Here is a 19,971-nt window from a genome sequence, read left to right as displayed (position 1 = left end):
CACTATGAAGGCCAGCATCCCATTCGCCTTCCTGACCACCTGCTGCACCTGCAGGCTGGGTTTTTGCGACTCATGCACAAGGACCCCGAGGTCCCTCTGCACCGTCGCCTGCTGCAGCTTTTCACCACTTAAGTAATAGTCCTTCCTACCATTATTCCTACCAAAGTGGACCACCTCACATTTGCCAACATTAAATTCCATTTGCCGGTTCCTGGCCCATTCGCCCAGCCTATCTAGATCCTACTGCAGACTCTCCACACCCTCCGCACAATTTGCCGTTCCACCAATCTTGATGTCATCAGCAAATTTCGACACCCTACACTCGGTTCCCTCCTCCAGATCATCTATATAAATGGTAAATAGCTGAGGCCCCAGCACCGACCCCTGGGGCACTCCACTAGTCACCAACCGCCAATCCGAATAGCACCCATTGACCCCCACTCTCTGCCTCCTATTTGACAGCCAATCCTCTATCCACGCCTCACTTCCAAGGACAACTCCCATCTGAAATGGATCTTTCAGATCCCACCTGACATGTTGACACTGCCATCAAGCTGCTCCACATTCCATAATCTGGTGGCACAGCAGTTAGTGCTGCTGCCTCACAGCACCAGGAACCTGGGTCCAATTCCAAGCACGGGCCACTGTCTGTGCGGAGTCTGCATGTCCTCCCCGTGTCTGCGTGGGTTTCCTGCAGGTGCTCCCATGGTCCAAAGATGTGCAGGTTAGGTAGATTGACCAGGTTAAATTGCCCTTTATGGTATCAGGGGGACTAGCTAGGGTAAATGCATGGGATTATGGCGATAGGGCCTGGGTGGGATTGTGGTCTGTGCAGACTTGATGGGCTGAATGGCCTCCTTCTGCACTGTCAGATTCGATGATTCGACTGTGGCCTCAACCCCATTTTCCTGCCTTTCCTCCATATCCCCGGTCTCCCTGGAGAGTCAGGTATCTGTGTAAATGACCCAACCCCCACTGCCCACTGGCACCGACCCTCTTCTTAACTCACAGAGAGATATGTGCTGATCTTCTTCACCACGGCATCTTGGATACTTTTATCACACAGGATGTAATCTGGAGCGATACAGGTCTGTCCACAGTTAGAGAATCGTCCCCATGCAATACGTCTACAAAGAATAAACAAGTAATTCACAAAGCGATCTTATCCCAGCGTAATGTTTTTAGAATTCAAATTATGCTCTTAGAACCTGAAAATCAACATGAAATGCTGCAGCATACCAGGCTACGGACTAAGTGCTGGAGAAATGGGTGAGAGATGGCCAGCATGGACATAATGGGCCGAAAGACCTCTTTCCGTGCTGTTCACCTCCGAGTCTATAACTGCAGAATGTTTACAGCATTCAAGAAGTTTATTCTCCTCTTTGTGCACCAGATTTATTAGTGTCACAAGTCGGCTTACATTAACACTGCAATGAAGTTATTGCAAAAATCCCCTAGTTGCCACACTCTGGTGCCTGTTCGGGTACACTGAGGGAGAACTTAGCACTGCCAATGTGCCCAATCAACACGTCTTTCAGACTGTGGGAGAAAACCGGAGCACCTGAAGGAAACCCATACAGATACTGGGAGAACATGCAGACTTCACACAGACAGTGATCCAAGCCAGGAATCAATTATGGGTCCCTGGCACTGTGAGGCGGCAGCGCTAACCACGGTGCCACCCCTGCCCATACACTCTCAATATGGACATAGCATGGGTTTGATAGTGGGTTATGGGGAGAACTAGACAGGGAACAGAATATAGCAAGCTCTACACAGGTTGGATAGAGTAATGTTCCCTCTACACTGCTCTACACTCCCTCTACAAATATATGAACCTCAAACCCATATTCAGTCATAGAATCATAGAATCCCTACAGTGAAGGAGGTGGCCATTCCGCCCATCGAGTCTGCACTGATCACAATCCCACCCAGGCCCTATCCCCATAACCATGTATTTACCCTAAAGTTTATTTATTAGTCACAAGTATGGCTTACATTAACACTGCAATGAAGTTACTGTGAAATTCCTCTGGTTGCCACACACCCTGTTTGGGTCAATGCACCCTAACCAGCACATCTTTCAGACTGTGGGAGGAAACCTAGCTAGTCCCCCTGACACTAAGGGGCAATTTAGCATGGCCAATCCACCTAACCCACACATCTTTGGACTGTGGGAGGAAACTGGAGCACCTGGAGGAAACCCAGGCAGACACGGGGAGAACATGCAGATTCTGCACAGACGGGAGTCGAGCCGGGAATCGAACCCGGGTCCCTGGCGCTGAGAGGCAGCAGTGCTAACCACTGTGCCACCACTTGCTGCAGCAGGCGTGACAACTCTGCAACCAGAAACCAACCTGCAGGCGACGTCCAGATCACAGTCAGTGTCGACGTAACAGGGACTTTTGCCTCCAAGCTCCAGGGTCACGGGGGTCAGGTGTTTGGCCGCAGCCTCCATTACAATCCGGCCAATGCTGGTACTGCCCGTAAAGAAGATGTGATCAAACTGCTGCTTTAGGAGTTCCGTCGTCTCCTCCACTGCTCCATTGATGACTGGGTAGAGGTCCTAATGGAGGAGGGTGTGTAAAGATAGAAAAATCACAATCAAATCACTTTACCCTCCCCCAAGGATCACAGTTATACTGTCAATCGCTCAACAGGGGGTGTGGTTTGGCCACCCCGCCCTTCAAACTTACTCCAACATTCAGGTAGATCCGTGCCACAGCTCCATACAGAAACAGAAAAATAGGAGCAGGAGGAAGCCATTCCACCCTTCCAGCTTGCTTTGCCATTCAGTACAATCCTGGCTGATCATCCAACCTTTCCCATATCCTTTGATCCCCTTTATCCCAAGAGCTATAACTAACTCCTTCTCGAAAACAGACAATGCTTTGGCATCAACTACCTTCTGTGTTGGTGAATTCCACAGGCTCACCACTCTCTGGGTGAAGACATTTCTCCTCATCTCAGTCCGAAAAGGTTTACCCCTTGTGGGGTGGCACGGTAGCACAGTGGTTAGCACTGCTGCTTCACAGCTCCAGGGACCTGGGTTCGGTTCCTGGCTCGGGTCACTGTCTGTGTGGAGTTTGCACATTCTCCTCGTGTCTGCATGGGTTTCCTCCGGGTGCTCTGGTTTCCTCCCACAGTCTAAAGATGTGCGGGTTAGGTGGATTGGCCATGTTAAAATTGCCCCTTAGTGTCCTAAGATGCTTCGGTTTGAGGGATTAGCGGGTAATAATACGTAGGGACATGGGGGTCAGACCTGGGTGGGATTGTGTTCGGTACAGACTCTTTGGGCCGAAGGGCCTCTTTCTGCACTGTAGGGTTCTATGGTGTTTTTTTTAATCCATAGACTGTGAGCCCTGGTTCTGGACATCCTTACCATCAGGAACATCCTTCCTATATCTACCCAGCCTGGTCTTGTTAGAATTTGAGAGGTTTCTATGAGATCCCCTCTCACTCTTGTAAATTCCAGTGACTGAAGATCAAAAGTTCTGGTAAACGTTTTATCCCTTATGCAGTTACTGGACGATTAATCCTGAAAACACGCATTAGGTTCAAATCCCATTCAGCCAGGCTGAGGGAAAAATCAAAATGTGGGAAATCGAAAGCTGACATCAGGAAAAAATGACTGTAAAGTTTTTCAGTTGTCGCAAAAACCCAATTAACATCCTTTAGAGAAGGATACTCATCACCCTGACCTTGACTGCGACAATGTGAGACTCCAGCCACAGGCTCACATGGTTGAATTTTGACTACTCTCTGAAGTGGGTCATATAGAATCCTTACAGTGCAGAAGGAGGCCATTCGGCCCATCGAGCCTGTGCCAACCACAATCCCATTCAGTTCCGATTCCCATAATCCCATGTATTTACCCTGCTAGTCCCCCTGACACGAAGGGTCAATTTAGCATGGCACATCTTTGGAGTGTGGGAGGAAACCAGAGCACCCGGAGGAAACCCACACAGACACGGGGAGAATGTGCAAACTCTACACACACAATGATCCAAGCCCGGAATCGAACCCAGGTTCCTGGCGCTGAGACAGCGGTGCTAACCACAGTGCCACCGTGCTGCACCTGCAGCAGTTCAAGAAAGGCAAACTTGTATTGACACAATTTCACCTCAGTTCTCCCTCAAGAGCAGCAGCAGCGCGGGCGAGTGATGTTAAACATTGGACAAATTTCCCATGATATCATTAGAAGGGAAAGGTGTCATGTGATCCAGTCTTAGTTTCACTTTTGCTTTGAGCAGAGCGCACACGCACAGCGCAAGAGTTGGTCATAAAACAGCTGATAGTCTCCATTCCGTCATACCAGCCTCCATCCCGTCATACCAGCCTCCATTCCATCGTACCAGCCTCCATTCCGTCATACCAGCTGGTCACTTTGACCCCTCTCCCCCCTAGAATTTGTCACAAAAAATACGAAAGTTGGCCGTTGACTTCTGGGACAAAATGCTGCACTGGGTCACCGCTGAGATTCTGCGTCTCCCACTTAGGGAGGGTGGTCAGACGCTGGTGTGCCTTCGCACCCAGACTGTGACCTTCTCCCTTCAGACCCTGCAGCGATACCTTTTCATTGATTCCCTCGCCTGGATGGTGAGCCTTGGCGATGGATTTCTTCCACCGGGTGCAGCTCCTGTTTTTAGACCAGAGGAATCTTTGTAATTCCTTCTTGCCATCGCCCGTCCTTTACCAGGACTCGATAAAAGTCCGAAGCTCGATTGCTTTGAGCCACATCCTCCCCCCCCCGATCCGGAATAGCGGCGGTCGTCAGGGAGACATCTTCACGGTCAGAAGCTACAGTCCCCACTGTCTGCCCCGTTATGTTCACAACCGGCTGTTCCTGGAAAGGGAACAGACAGCGTCCGCTGGCATGATCGAGGCTTTCCATGCCCAGCGGGCACCATAGGGACTGGGGTTTATTATCGAGCCCTTTAATCAGACTTTATTTTGATGTTTCAGTTTTAGTTAGCGATTCCGTTTACTTTGATACACTATCGATTTGAGGAGCTGCCTTCTAATTTATCCCTCAATTTGCTGATTTGATTCGTCCAAAAAAAAACACGGTTCTGATATCTTCTACACAAATACTACTGTTCTCATCTAACTAATCATAGGATCCCTGCAGTGCAGAAAGAGGCCATTCGGCCCGTCAAGTCTGCACCAACATTCCAAGAGAGCATCCCACCCTGACCCTCCCCTCTGCCCTATCCCCGTAAGCCCATGCATTTACCACGGGTAATCCACCTTATTTACCCATCTTCTGACACAAAGGGAGAATTTAGCGCGGCCAATCTACCTAACCTGCAGATCTTAGCACTGTGGGAGAAAACCAGAGCACCCAGTGGAAACCCAAGCAGACACGGGGAGAATGTGCAAACTCCACACAGACAGTCACCCAATGCCAGAATTGAACCTGGGTCTCTGGTGCTGTGAGGCAGTAGCACTAACCACTGTCCCACCGTCCCACCCCTTACTGAATGACCCCTTCATGTGTTTACCCAATCCCTTATGAGTGATTGGTGCCTTGTCCAGTGTCTAAGCCAATGACACAACAGTCCTCAGTGTCGAATCAGTTTTCTTGATGTGTTCCCATCACTAACGCCCCTCCCCCCAGTCTGTACTCACCTTGTCCAAGTACTGAGGGAGGAGTTCCGCCAGTAACTGGGCCGTATTCCAGCTCACTTCAGACGGCTTCAGGACAACAGCATTCCCTGAGAACGGAGTCGTAACACAAAAGTAATCACTTTGGCAACAGGCAAAGTATTATGTGGAAAATACAGCACAGAAACAGAACATTCAGCCCAATATATCTGAGCTGGTGAGTCCCATATGGATGTCCTTCCAACCAGACCTCATCCATATCTATCACCTTTTCCTTCTATTCCTTTCTCCCTTATGTACTTATCAAGATAGACGGACGTCATGACACTCAGACTTCCCTTGCCATTGAAAACTCCAAGACCCAACAGACTATGTAGTTTTTGGGATTGTTGTGAAATCCATGGAATCTATCTTGGTTGCGTCTACCAGTTATAGTGCAGAATGATGTGTTCTCAACCACAATTTTGTCTAGAAATTCACATGTGCCACATACCCGCTAACATTCAGGGTTAGGAAGATGGATATTGTCTGGAATTCTCTGACGTGGGACACCCCGTCCCCCACTGCCAGCAAGATCAGAGAGTTTGACACTCAGCCAAATCTTCATTCACAGCAGCAGGACTGGAGAGTCCTGCCTGTGAGCGAGGTTGGAGAATCCGGCACACAATAGGTGCTTTTATCTTTCTGATCTTTGAGCCAGTGGGCTGACGAATGGCAGATCGAGCTTAATGTAGGCAAATGCAAGGTGATGCATTTTGGCAGATTGCACCAGAGCAGGACTTATTCAGTTAATGGTAGGGCGTTGGGGGGAGTTACAGAACAAAGAGATCTAGGGGTACATGTTCATAACTCCTTGAAAGTGGAGTCACAGGTGGACAGAGTGGTGAAGAAGGCATTCGGCATGCTTGGTTTCATCGGTCAGAACATTGAGTACAGGGGTTGGAACGCCTTGTTGAAGTTGTACAAGACATTGGTAAGGCCACACTTGGAATACTGTGTGCAATTCTGGTCACCGTATTATAGAAAGGATATTATTAAACTAGAAAAAGTGCAGAAAGGATTTACTAAGATGCTACTGGGACTTGATGGTTTGAGTTATAAGGGGAGACTGGATAATTGTACAATTTTAAGATAGAACAATGCAAAAAAGAAGGAACAAGTTTGTATTACAGTGTTAATGTAAGTCTACCTGTGACACCAATAAGTAAGGTTTAAACATACTAGTTATTTTGTGCCAAGTTAAGGAAGGGGCGTTGTTTGACTGGGAACATCATAGTTAACTAGAATCCCTACAGTGCAGAAGGAGGCCATTTGGCCCATCGAGTCTGCGCCGACCACAATTCCGCCCAAGCCCTATTCTCATAACCCCACATATTTATCCTGCTCATCCCCCTGGCACTAAGGGACAAATTAACATGGCCAATGCACCCTAACCAGCACGTCTTTCGGTCTGTGGGAGGAAACCCACCCAGAGGAAACCCACCCAGACACGGGGAGAACGCGCAAGCTCTGCACAGTGACTCAAGGCTGGAATTGAACCCAGATCCCTGGCGCCGTGAGGCAGAGTATAACCAACTGTGCTGCCTTAACTGTTAATGTTTAAATTATATCGTGGCTGATTTGTGTAAACGGTAAAAGTTATGCTAATTTTTCTTATTATACTTTAGCCGTGTTCTTAAATAAAGTTTGTTTGATAAAAGTTCCCCAGTGGGTCAGTTGAAACACAATCGGAATGGAGCACCAATGGCCCACAATGCCAAAATCAAAGTGTAAAACTTAGGGTTGAGTCTAACTTGATAAAACTCCTTGGATTTTCCAGCTGGGCTCATTCAATGCTCTCATTTCCGGCAATGCGGATTGCTGAGGCATACACGGATTTCTTGTTCCGCCACTCTGCTGTGCCCAAGGAGCAGTTTGGAATTTGGCCAACTCCAGTGTCGCTGGGGTGGAGAGAGAGAGCAGGGAAGAAAAGTCAGCCAGCCTCTCGGCTCCTGGCCACTATCCAAGCCTCCGCTGTGTGTGCAAGGTGGTGAGCACAAGTTCAGAGGGAGGGCAAGGCCAGACTCAGCTACAATGCCCCACAAATCAGACCTCCAACCCCAGTTTCAAGTTTGCTGATGACACCACCACAGTGCGTTGGATCTCAAATAATGATGAGACAGGAATCAGATAGAGAAGCTGGTGAACTGGATCAACAACAATAATCTCTCCCTCAATGTCAACAAAACTAAAGGAGATTGTTATTGACTTCAGGAAGCATAAGGGAGAACGTACCCCTGTCTACATCAATGGGGACAAAGTAGAAAGGGTCGAGAGCTTCAAGTTTTTAGGTGTCCAGATCACCAACAACCCGTCCTGCTCTCTCCCATGCCAGCACCACAATTAAGAAAGCCCACCAACACCTCTACTTTCTCAGGAGACAAAGGGAATTTGGCATGTCAGCTACAACTCTCTCCAACTTTTACAAATGTATCACAGAAAGCATTCTTTCTGATTGTATCACAGCTTGGTATGGCTCCTGCTCTGCCCAAGACCGCAAGAAACTACAGAGAATGTAGCCCAATCCATCACACAAACCAGCCTCCCATCCACTAACTCTATCTACATTTCCCACTGCCTTGGCAAAGCAGCCAGCATAGTTAAGGATCCCACGCACCCCGGACATTCTCTCTTTCACCTTCTTCCATCAGGAAAAAGATACAAAAGACTAAGGTCACATACTAACCGACTCAAAAACAGCTTCTTCCCTGCTGCCATCAGACTTTTGAATGGACCTACCTTGCACTCAGTTGGTGTTTCTCTACACCCTAGCTAAGACTATAACATTCTGAACTCTCTCCTTTCCTTCTCTATGTACAGTATACTCAATATTTTCATTGTGTGCTAATATATATGACCATAATAAATCAAATCAAATCCAGCAGAGATAGGTAACTGGGGAAATCATGATGAAGTAAGCAATCAAAATAAAAATAAACCACATGGGGTTATGGGAATAGGGCCTGGGTGGGACTGTGGTCAGTGCAGATGCGATGGGTCGAATGGCCTCCTTCAGCGCTGTCGGGATTCTATAATTCACTGATTATCATTGACCTTTCTGACAGAGATTGGGAGGTGATTAACCCAGAGCTTACCTGCTGCGATTGCCCCGACTAAAGGCTGGATCGTAAGGGCCAATGGGTAGTTCCAGGCCCCAATGATCAGAACCACTCCCAGAGGTTCTTGATGGATATAGACAGTGTCCATTAATGTCATCATGCTCTTGGACACGTACTCTGGGGCTGTCCATTCGGGCAATTTGTTTATAGCCAAAGTAATTTCATTCAGGATGCCTGCCATTTCAAAAACCTCCACAGCAAATGCATTCTGCAAATTCAAAAAGAAAGAAAAAAACGTTCTTAAGGATCTCTTCCTTTCACCATCCATTTTCTCCTTCCCTGGCGAATCGGGTATTGTTCTGCGATCCCCCATTTTAAAGGAAAGGGCCTGGCCATCCAAGGGGGCTTTTCGGTCATGTGTGGCATCACAGCCAAGAACAACACAGTCAACGTCCCCCATACATAACGCACGTATCACTCAACACTACACAGGAGCATTAACGCTGGATGTCTTTTCAGTTTAGAGTTGGGGTCATAGAAATCCTACCGTGCAGAAAGAGGCCATTCGGCCCATCGAGTCCGCACCCACCACAATCCCACCCAGGCCCTATCCCCATATCTCTACATATTTACTCACTAATCCCTCTAATCTACACATCTCAGGACACTAAGGGGCAATTTATTAGCATGGCCAATCAACCTAACCCGCACATCTTTGGACTGTGGGAGGAAACCGGAGCACCCAGAGGAAACCCATGCAGACATGGGGAGAATGCGCAAACTCCACACAGACAGTGACCCGAGCCGGGAATCGAACCCAGGTCCCTGGAGCTGTGAAGCAGCAGTGCTAACCACTGTGCCACTGTGCCGTGCCCTGGTAGGGCCCCCAGCCACAGTAATATTTATAACTGGAATTACACCAGAAATAAAATAAAATGCCGACTCTCCTAAGACGTCAATCCCATTCTGCTTCTCAATTCATCACCAATTCCCAACAAATTCCCAACTCCCACCTCATGTTATCAGTTTCAGATTGGAGGAACGGGAACCCGAGACAACACAGCCCCCAGATATGGAGCAGCTTTCAGTATCTCCTCTAAATAGCCATTTGTCGTGAGCTTATACACAAGTTTCAGGAGCTTAGGTTAGGCTCCATCTTCTCAACCTTGCCCCCACGCCCGAGCTGTGATGACCCTCGGGTTAAATCACCACCAGTCAGCACTCCCCCTCAAAGCGGAAAGCAGCCTACGGTCACCCGGGACAAGTAGTTTGACCCATGAGGGAGGGGAGGGAGATGGAAATACCCAAGTCCCACTGAGTGACATTTCTAGTCCACATTGGTTGTTACCAAGAAAGGAAACTGGAGCAGATTTCTTCACTCTCTGGCTAGCTCAAAGGGCAATTGTACCTCAGAATCCCTACAGTGCAGAAGGAGGCCACTCAGCCCATCGAGCCTGCACCAACAACAATCCCACCCAGGCCCTATCACTGTAACCTCACATGTTTACATTGCTAACTCCCCTGACATGAAGGGCCATTTATCACAGCTGCTAACCTGCCCATCTTCACACTGTGGGAGGAAATTGGAGCACCCGGAGGAAACCCATGCAGACATGGGGAGAATGTGCAGACTCCACACAGATAGTGACCCAAGGTCGGAATTGAACCCGGGTCCCTGGTGCTGTGAGGGAGCAGTGCTAACCGCTGCGCCACCGGTCATCCTGGAAGTGTTCAGATAATTCAAATGCAAGCCAGTGACCTTCCTGGGCTGCCACAGATTTCGCCTGCATTCCCTCCACACCCAAACCCATTCAGTTTCTTAGCAACATGTAATTACCTTCAATTAGTTCAGTCCCAGTTCTTCTTCCCCACCCTTCAAACCCGAGAGAAAACAACTGATTACAAACACCCAATAGCACAAAGCGCTGGTTCTCCATTCACCAGAATAACTCTGTAGCTGCCCATCTTATCAACCGCACTGTCTTTGATGCCCTGGTCATCAGTAACTTCCGCTCTCTGTCACAACTCCCAGTAAATATTCCAGTCGGCAGTCTCGGGGGGAGGATCAGACAATCAAGTTGCCAGCGACAACAGCACTGAGAACACTGGTAGATGCACAATCGACACAGACACAAATCTCCTTCCCACTTTCCCTTCCCCTACAGCTTGACGTTCGGTTAAGGCAAGAAGCCTAGAGAGAGATTATAAAATCATAAGATTTGGAGCAGAAGTAGGCCATTTGGCCCATCGAGTCTGCTCTGCTAGTCGATCATGGCTGATAGATTTCTCACCCCTATTTTCTTGCTTTTTCTCCCACAACTTTCCATCCCCTTACCAATCACAAACCTCTATCTTAAATACACTCAGTGACCCGGCCTCCACAGCTTTCCGTGGCAATGAATTCCATAGATTCACCACCCTCTGGCTGAAGTAATTCCTCCTCATCTTGGTTCCACAGGGTCGTCCCTTTATTCTGAGGCTGTGCCCTCAGATCCTAGTCTCTCCGACGAATGGAAACACTTCCCCACGTCCACTCGATCCAGGCCTCTCAGTATTCTATACATTTCAATGAGATTCCCCATCACGGACCAGATAGAATTTCCCAGGTTAGGGAGGGCTGTTAGAATTGTGAACGCCTGTAACTCCTTCCCATTGTACAGGACTGACCAGCCAGTGGGTTGGTGTGAAGGTGGTTAAGCCGATGGAAGGAGTATTGGTTTTGCTGTCAGTCAGGCTGTTAACCAGCCACAGATCCTTCCACTAACACACTCTGTTGTTCAGGGCGCGATGGAACCAAATTAACACTCCAGAGTGGAGAGCAAGAAACTGACATACTTTTAGCAGTGAATGAAAACATGTCTAATTATCATCAACATCCAGGGGAGATTGCGGAGGGGTTTGTGCAACCTGGCTGAATGCATATCAACAGCGGTTTCAAACCTTGTGCAAGTCCTTTTTGAGCGCCAGTGAGAACTCTTCCTTTCTCTCCGTGATCATCCTCTCCAGCGCCTTTAGCTGCTGAACGCGGAATTCCAGAGACCGGGTTTTCCCCTGATTGTAGGCGGCTCTCGCACTGGATACAACAAGACTGATCTGATCCATGATGTCCCAACCTGCCAAGGAAGACAAAGCAATGGTCAGTGTGATAAACCCCAGGACTTACACTGGGGGGGGAAATCCCTGACTCATCTCCCAGTAGGACTCAGAATATGAACTCCCTGATTGATTAGTAATTAATGTATCAAGAGGAACTCGTATCCTGCGCCCTTTAAAGCAGCAATAAAAGGATTGCTAAGCAGATAGTTCAGAAGCAATGAGAATAAACAAAGCTGCTTACAGCTGCAGAGAACATGATTTAAAAAATACATTTCTTAAAGATACACTAGCATCACAGAGAGTCCCGTCACTAAAACAGGAAATGAATGATGGATCAGTCAATATCTAACCGACATGAGGTTAATGTTTCAGCTCTAACCTATGACCTGCATTTGATATAATTCTGAGTCTTCCTCCATCACTGCCTCCGCTCCTGTGCTTGCTTCTTCACCAAGAAACCTCCCTCCTCACACCCAACTCCATAAATCTGACTCTGGTCTCCAGTCTGCTCACTCCTCCTGGACCCCCCGACACATCCCCAGCTTTATATTCGGCATTTCATTGCGAGTTTTCACAATCATATCAGTAATCTGCACTCCACTCCCCCTTCTTATTTAACCCAAATGGAGAAACTTAGCACCTAATCAGCAGGTCTTTTGGACTGTTTTTGTTAAAGTTTATTCATTAGTGTCACAAATAGGCTTACAGTCACACTGCAATGAAGTTACTGTGAAAATCTCCCAGTCGCCACACTCCAGCAGCTGTTCAGATACACCAAGGGAGAACTTAGCATGGCCAATTCAGCTAACACCTTTGATTTGATTTGATTTATTATTGTCACATGTATTAACATACAGCGAAAATTATTGTTTCTCGTGCGCTATAAAGACAAAGCATACCGTTCATAGAGAAGGAAACGAGAGAGTGCAGAATGTAGTGTTACAGTCATAGCTAGAGTGTAGAGAAATTAATCTTTGGAGTGTCGGAAGAACACAGTAAGAAGTCTGACAACACCAGGTTTAAGTCCAACCATTTTATTTGATAGTAAATCGGTTGGACTTAAACCTGGTGTTGTCAGACTTCTTACTGTGCTTACCCCAGTCCAACGCCGGTATCTCCACCTCATGTCGGAGGAAACCGGAGCACCCGGAGGAAACCCACACAGACACGGGGAGAACGCGCAGACTCCACACAGACAGTGACCCAAGCTGGGAATCGAACCCGGGTCCCTGGCGCAGTGAGGCAGCAGTGCTAACCACTGTGCCACCGTGCCACCCCTTTCGTTACAAAATGTAACATTGCAGGGAGAAGGAGGATTTTCTGCCAATCAATTTTTTTTTATTCTTTCATGGGATGTGGGCCTTGTGGAAGAGGCCAGCATTTGTCACCCATTCTTTATTGTCATCAGTTAAATACCTCTTAAGCTCCTTAAAGAGCTTGTTCATTCAGCACTGCAAACTTCACTGATTTTTCAAGCAAGTTCAGACAATCTTTTGCACAGCTGTTAGCTCCACGCTGTAAGGATTCTATGATTCTATAATTGTTAGGTGGTTTGGCCATGCTAAATTGCCCCTTCAGGTCCAAAGATGTGTAGCCAAGATGCGCTTCTGCATTGTAGGGATTCTGTTTCTTAATTGAGTGTTTAACTCACTTAGAATCTCTACAGTGTAGAAGGAGGCTATTTGGCCAATTGAGTCTGCGCTGACTCTCTGAAAGAGGATTTTACCCTGGCCCTCTCCCTCCATCCTATCCCAGTAGCCCCAAAACAATTACCATGGCTAATCCACTAACCTACACATCTTGGAACACTAAGGGACCATTTAGCATGACCAATCCAGCTAACCTGCAGATCTTTGGGCTGTGGGAAGAAACCGGAGCGCCCGGAGAAAACCCGCGCAGACACTGGGAGAACGTGCAAACTCCACACAGACAGTGGCCCAAAGTGGAAATTGAACCCGGGGTCCTTGGCACTGTGGGGCCGCAGTGCTAACCACTGTGCCACCTTGCTGCCTTTTCAGGCCACAAATAAACAGTTACGTCCCTTTAACAAGAGTCCGTCTGCCAGGTCCCTCATAGCCTCTCCACCACCGATAAACTCCAAGTCAGAAATGGAATGCCAGACTCACCTCGTACTGAGAAGGATGCAGCCACACCAGTACCCAGGAAGCTCTGCACCGTCCAAGAGGAAATACTTTGCTCTGTGAGTGTCTGGGTACGAAATTTAATATCTACCCATCCATCTCATGGGGGGGTGGAATGACCCCCTCCGAGTTTATGCCTAACCAGCCTTTCACTATTTAACATTGAGTAACTTCCTGGGAATTCCCAACACCATAGAAAAAAACTACTCATTCAGCTCACATCCTTAAAGCCCTGCAAATCCGCACCTTTTCGAGCTTTAATTCCAATTTCAAGATGCCAGGGAGAGGTTGTTCTCTCCCCACACAACTGGGTCACAGCTTGATAACAATGTCATTTATGGGCATCATTGTCTGGGACAGGATTTATTGCCCATCCCCAGTTACCCTTCAAAAGGTGGCGGTGAGCTGCCTTCTCGAACCGCTGCAGACCCCGGGATGTAGGTACACCCACGGTGCTGTTAGGGAGGAAATTCCAGGACCGAGACCCAGGAACGGGGAAGGGACAACGATATCTTTCCATTCTTACATCGGGAGTTTCAGTGTTGATTGGCGATGTAAGCAGACATTGTAAATACAACATATTGAGCAGGCATTGTGTGTATTCTCATGGCTTGTTATTAATAATCAATGTAGATGAGGGTTTATTGGGAAGAATCGGGTAAGCAGTTGCTTTATTCATGACAACAAAGCAAAACTCTGCCTGCCGGATATTAACTTTCCCGTTTTGGAGCGTGTTTATTTGTGTTTTTGGAAATTTCCAAATAGTATTTGGAAATATTGCAATTGTTTTGGAAATAATTTCAGGAGTTTGGATATTGGATCAGCCTCTCTCCCGCTCTCTTTTCCAGCTCTTATGCAGCATCCAGCGATGAAGGAGGACAGCAAGCGGCTGCTGATACAGTTCAAGGATGAGGGCGGCGAAATCTTAGGCACACCTTTTGATGTGCCGATTGACATTACACCTGACAAGTTGCAGCTTGTGTGCAATGTCCTGTTGCCCAAGGTAAAACCATCTCATATTTTGATGCAGTCGCACACAGGGTACCGTGGCACTTTATACATCTCCCCATTCATCATATCACCATTGGTGGCTGCACTTTCAGCCATCTGGAACCAAAGTTGTACAGTAATCCCAGAGATGTGTAGGTTAGGTTGATTGGCCATGTTAAATTGCCCCTTTGTGTCAGGGTGACTAGCAGGGTAAATATATGGGGTTATGGTGATAGGGCCTGGGTGGGATTGTTGTTAGTGCAGGCTTGATGGGCCCAATGGTCTCATTCAGCATTGTAAGGATTCTATGATTGTTAGGTGGTTTGGCCGTGCTAAATTACCCCTTCATATCCAACGATGTGTAGCCATGATAAGATGCGCTTCTGTATTGTAGGGATTCTATGTTTCTTAATTGAGTGTTTAACCACGGTGGCACAGTGGTTAGCCCTGCTGCCTCACAGCGCCAGGGACCCAGGTTTGATTCCCGGCTCAGGTCCCTGTCTGTGTGGAGTTTGCACATTCTCCCCATGTCTGCGTGGGTTTCCTCCGGGTGCTCCGGTTTCCTCCCACAGTCTGAAAGATGGACTGGTTAGATGCATTGACCTGAACAGGCGCCAGAGTGTGGCAACTAGGGCAATAACTTCTTTGCAGTGTTAATGATTTTGATTTTCAATTTGATTTATTATTGTCACATCCATTAGCACACACAGCGAAAAGCATTGCTTCTTGCGCGCTATACAGGCAAAACATATCATTCATAGAGAAGGAAATGAGAGAGTGCAGAATGTTGTGTTACAGTCATAGCTAGGGTGTAGAGAAAGATCAGCTTAATGCGAGGTAGGTCCATTCAAAAGCCCGACAGCAGCAGGGAAGAAGTTGTTCTTGAGTCGGTCGGTATGTGACCTCAGACTTTTGTATCCTTTTTTCGGTGGAAGAGGGAATGTCTGGGGTGCGTGGGGTCCTTAATTATGCTGGTTGCTTTGCTGAGGCAACGGGAAGTACAGACAGAGTCAGTGTAAGGCTTACTTGAGACTAATAAATAAACTTTAACTCACTTAGAATCGCTGCAGGAGGCTAGTTGGCCAATTGAGCCTGCACCGACTCTGTGAAAGGGCAGCTTCTCCAGCCCCTCTCTCCTGCCCTATCCCCGTAACCCCAAACATTTACCAGGGCTAATCCACTAACCTATACGTCTTGGGACACTAAGGGACAATTTACCATGGCCAATTCACCTCACCACCACACCTTTGACCTGTGGGAGGGAGTCGGAGCACACGGGGGGAAACCCACACAGCCACGGGGAGAATGTGCAGACTCCGCACAGTGACAGAAGCCAGGAATCGAACACGGGTTCTTGGCGTTGTGAGGCAGCAGTGCCATCCTGACGCCCTTTCAGGCTACAACTGAACAGTTGCATCTGTTTAACTCAAGGCCCAAGGCCTCTCCACCACCAATAAACTGCAAGTCAGAAATAGAATGCCAGACTCACCTCTTACTGAAAAGGATGCAGCCACACCAATACCCAGGGAGCTCTGCACTATCCCAGAGCAAGCACTTTGCTTTCTGAGTGCCTGAGTACAAGATTTAATATCCATCCTCCCATCCCACTGGTACACGAGTATAGAGTGACCTCCTCCTGGTCTATGACTAACTAGCCTTCTACTGTTTAACACTGAGTCACTGTTTAGAAATTCCTGCATCATAGCTGTGCCAAGAAAACACTATTCATTCGGCTCATAGCCCTGTGAAACGTTATTATCCAATTCCAAATTATCAGGGAGAGATTGTTATATCTCTGCACAACTGGGTCACAACTTGATAAACGTGTCAGTTATGGGAGGTGAGCATTGCAGACTAGGACAGGGTTAATTGCCCATTTGCCAGTTACCCTTCACCAGCTGGTGGTGAGCTGCCTCCTTGAAACCCGCTGCAGACCCTGCAGTGTAGGGACAGTGCTTCTAGGGAGGAAATTCCAGGATTTAGATCCACAGACAGCGAAGGGACAGTAATATATTTCCAAGTCAGGGTGGTGAATGGCTTGGAGGGGAATCTGTAGGTGGTGGTGTTCCTATGTACCTGTTGCCCTTGTCCTTCTAGATGGAAGTGGTAGTGAGTTTGGAAGCAGCTTCTTAAGGATCTTTGGTGAATTCTTTACAGTGTATCTTGTAGATGGTACAGACTGCTGCGACTGAGCGTCAGTGGTGGAGGGAGAGGATGTTTGTGGATGTGGTGCCAATCCTGGTGTCGAGCTTCTTTGAGTGTTGTTGGAGCCGCACCCATCCAGGCAAGTGGAGAGAATTCCACCACACTCCTGACTTGTACCTTGTAGATGATGGACAGGTTTTGTCAGCAGGTGAGTTACGAGCCTTTATCCTGCTCTTGTAACCGCAGTATTAATACGGCGAGTCCAATTAAGCTTCTTATTTTCGCATGTTAGGAGTTCCATTTTAAACACTTGTATTGGGAGTTTAATTGATGAGGGCGACACGGTGGCACAGTGGTCAGCACTGCTGCCTCACAGCACCAGGGGCCCAGGTTCCATTCCCGGCTTGGGTCACTGTCTGTGCGGAGTCTGCACATTCTTCTCGTGTCTGCATGGGTTTCCTCCAGGTGCTCCAATTTCCTCCCACAGCCCAAAGACGTGCTGGTTAGGGTGCATTGGCCGTGCTAAATTCTCCCTCAGGGTACCCAAACAGGTGCCGTAATGTGGTGACTAGGGGATTTTTGATTTGGTTTCATTTATTATTGTCACATGTATACAGTGAAAAGTATTGTTCCTTGCGCACCATACAGACAAAGCACACCATTCATAGAGAAGGAAAGGAGAGTGTGCAGAATGTAGTGTTACAGTCATAGATAGGGTATAGAAAACATAGAACACTACAGCACAAACAGGCCCTTCGGCCCACAAGTTGCGCTGATCCTATCCCTACCTACCAGGCCTATCTATAATCAATCCCATTAAATCCCATGTACTCATCCAGAAGTCTCTTAAAAGACCCCAACGAGTTCGCCTCTACCACCACCGACGGCAGCCGTTTCCACTCACTCTCCACCCTCTGAGTGAAAAACTTAGCCCTGACAGAAAGGTCAACTTAATGCAAGGTAGGTCCATTCAAAAGTCTGACAGCAACAGGGAAGAAGCTGTTCTTGAGTCGGTTGGTACATGACCTCAGACTTTTGTATCTTTTTCCCGACGGAAGAAGGTGGAAGGGAGAATGTCCGGGGTGCCTGAGGGGTCCTTAATTCTGCTGGCTGGTTTCCCGAGGCAGCGGGAAGTGTGGACTGGGTCAGTGGACGAGAGGTTGGTTTTCACAGTGACCTCAGTACAGTGCTGATGTAAGCCTACTTGTGATTAATAAATAAATGACTTACTGGCAATGTAAGCAGAGATTGTAAATACAACATATTGAGCAGGTATTGTGTGTATTCTCAAGGTTTGTTATTAATAATTGATGTAGATGAGGGATTATTGGGAAGAACCTGGTGCCCAAGGTAAAACTAGAACAAAGAACAGTACAGCACAGGGACAGACCCTATATCCTTCCAAGCCTCTATCGATCATGATGCCCCAGCTAAACAAAATAAAAATCCTTCTGCCCTCACTCAGACTGTCTCTCTCTATTCCCTCCCTCCTTGTGACTTAATAGGATTGAGGGTTATAGGTAAGCCTAGTTGGTAGGGATATAAGAACATAAGAACATAAGAAATAGGAGCAGGAGTAGGCCATCTGGCCCTTCGAGCCTGCCCCGCCATTCAATAAGATCATGGCTGATCTGTCGTGGCTCAGTTCCACTTTCCCGCCCTCTCCCCATAACCCTTAATCCCCTCTCTTATCAAAAACCCATCAACCCGCTTCTTAAAAATATTTAGCGAGGCAGCCTCCACCACTTCAACGGGCAGAGAATTCCAGAGATTCACCACCCTTTGAGTGAAGAAGTTCCTCCTCAACTCCGTTCTGAACCGCCCCCCCTTTATCTTGAGGCTGTGCCCCCTAGTCCTACTGTCTTTTTTGAGCGGGAAGAGTCTTTCCACCTCTATCCTATCCATCCCATTCATCATCTTATACGTCTCAATGAGATCTCCCCTCATTCTTCTAAACTCTAACGAGTACAAGCCTAGTTTATTCAGCCTCTCCTCATAGCTCAACCCCCTCAACTCCGGTATCAGCCTAGTAAACCTCCTCTGCACTCCCTCCAGGGCCAAAATATCCTTGCGCAGGTGCGGCGCCCAAAACTGCACACAGTACTCCAGCTGCGGCCTCACCAATGCCCTATACAGCTGCAGCAAGACCTCCCTACTTTTATATTCAATCCCCCTCGCTATGAAGGCCAGCATCCCATTCGCCTTCCTGACCACCTGCTGCACCTGCAGGCTGGGTTTTTGCGACTCGTGCACAAGGACCCCGAGGTCCCTCTGCACCGTCGCCTGCTGCAGTTTTTCGCCACGTAAGTAATAGTCCTTCCTACCATTCTTCCTACCAAAGTGGACCACCTCACACTTGCCAACATTAAATTCCATTTGCCATTTCCTGGCCCATTCGCCCAGTCTATCTAGATCCTTCTGCAGACTCTCCACACCCTCCGCACAATTTGCCTTTCCCCCAATCTTGGTGTCATCAGCAAATTTCGACACCCTACACTCGGTTCCCTCCTCCAGATCATCTATATAAATGGTAAATAGCTGAGGCCCCAGCACCGACCCCTGGGGCACCCCACTAGTCACCAACCGCCAATCCGAATAGCACCCATTGACCCCCACTCTCTGCCTCCTATTTGACAACCAATCCTCTATCCACGCTAACACCCTACCCCCAACTCCATGTCCTCTGACCTTCTGCAGTAACCTCTTGTGAGGTACCTTATCAAACGCCTTCTGAAAATCCAGAAAGACCACATCCACCGGCTCTCCTCTATCCACCGCCCTAGACACATCCTCATAGAACTCCAGTAAATTTGTCAGACACGACTTCCCTTTAATGAAACCGTGTTGCGTCTGCCCTATCAAGCAATTCCCTTCAAGATGCCTCGCAATTTCCT

The 19,971-nt window shown here is 47.9% G+C and overlaps 1 protein-coding gene across 2 annotated transcripts in view; it reads right to left on the bottom strand.

Moving 5' to 3' along the window:
* Positions 1 to 19,971, bottom strand: part of LOC145357422 (aldehyde dehydrogenase, dimeric NADP-preferring-like) — a 33,614-nt gene that overhangs the window by 10,501 nt on the left and 3,142 nt on the right. The window contains exons 1-6 of one of the 2 annotated variants that reach the window (XM_080210749.1): positions 16,422 to 16,541; positions 11,646 to 11,818; positions 8,742 to 8,973; positions 5,632 to 5,717; positions 2,358 to 2,566; positions 1,010 to 1,127 (exon numbers count right to left, since the gene is read on the bottom strand). In XM_080210749.1, the coding sequence (XP_080066875.1) occupies positions 1,010 to 1,127; positions 2,358 to 2,566; positions 5,632 to 5,717; positions 8,742 to 8,973; positions 11,646 to 11,818; positions 16,422 to 16,527 (924 nt within the window). In that variant the 5' untranslated portion in view covers positions 16,528 to 16,541. Of the gene's footprint in view, positions 1 to 1,009; positions 1,128 to 2,357; positions 2,567 to 5,631; positions 5,718 to 8,741; positions 8,974 to 11,645; positions 11,819 to 16,421; positions 16,542 to 19,971 lie in introns of those variants that run through there. The other variant, XM_080210750.1, reaches the window with a different exon arrangement.

The sequence above is a fragment of the Carcharhinus amblyrhynchos genome, chromosome 23 (genome assembly GCF_965287045.1).
Source record: "Carcharhinus amblyrhynchos chromosome 23, sCarAmb.v2.hapA, whole genome shotgun sequence".
Taxonomy (NCBI): domain Eukaryota; kingdom Metazoa; phylum Chordata; class Chondrichthyes; order Carcharhiniformes; family Carcharhinidae; genus Carcharhinus; species Carcharhinus amblyrhynchos.
Note: the sequence above shows the minus strand (reverse complement) of the source record. Positions and strands in the feature narration are given on the sequence as shown.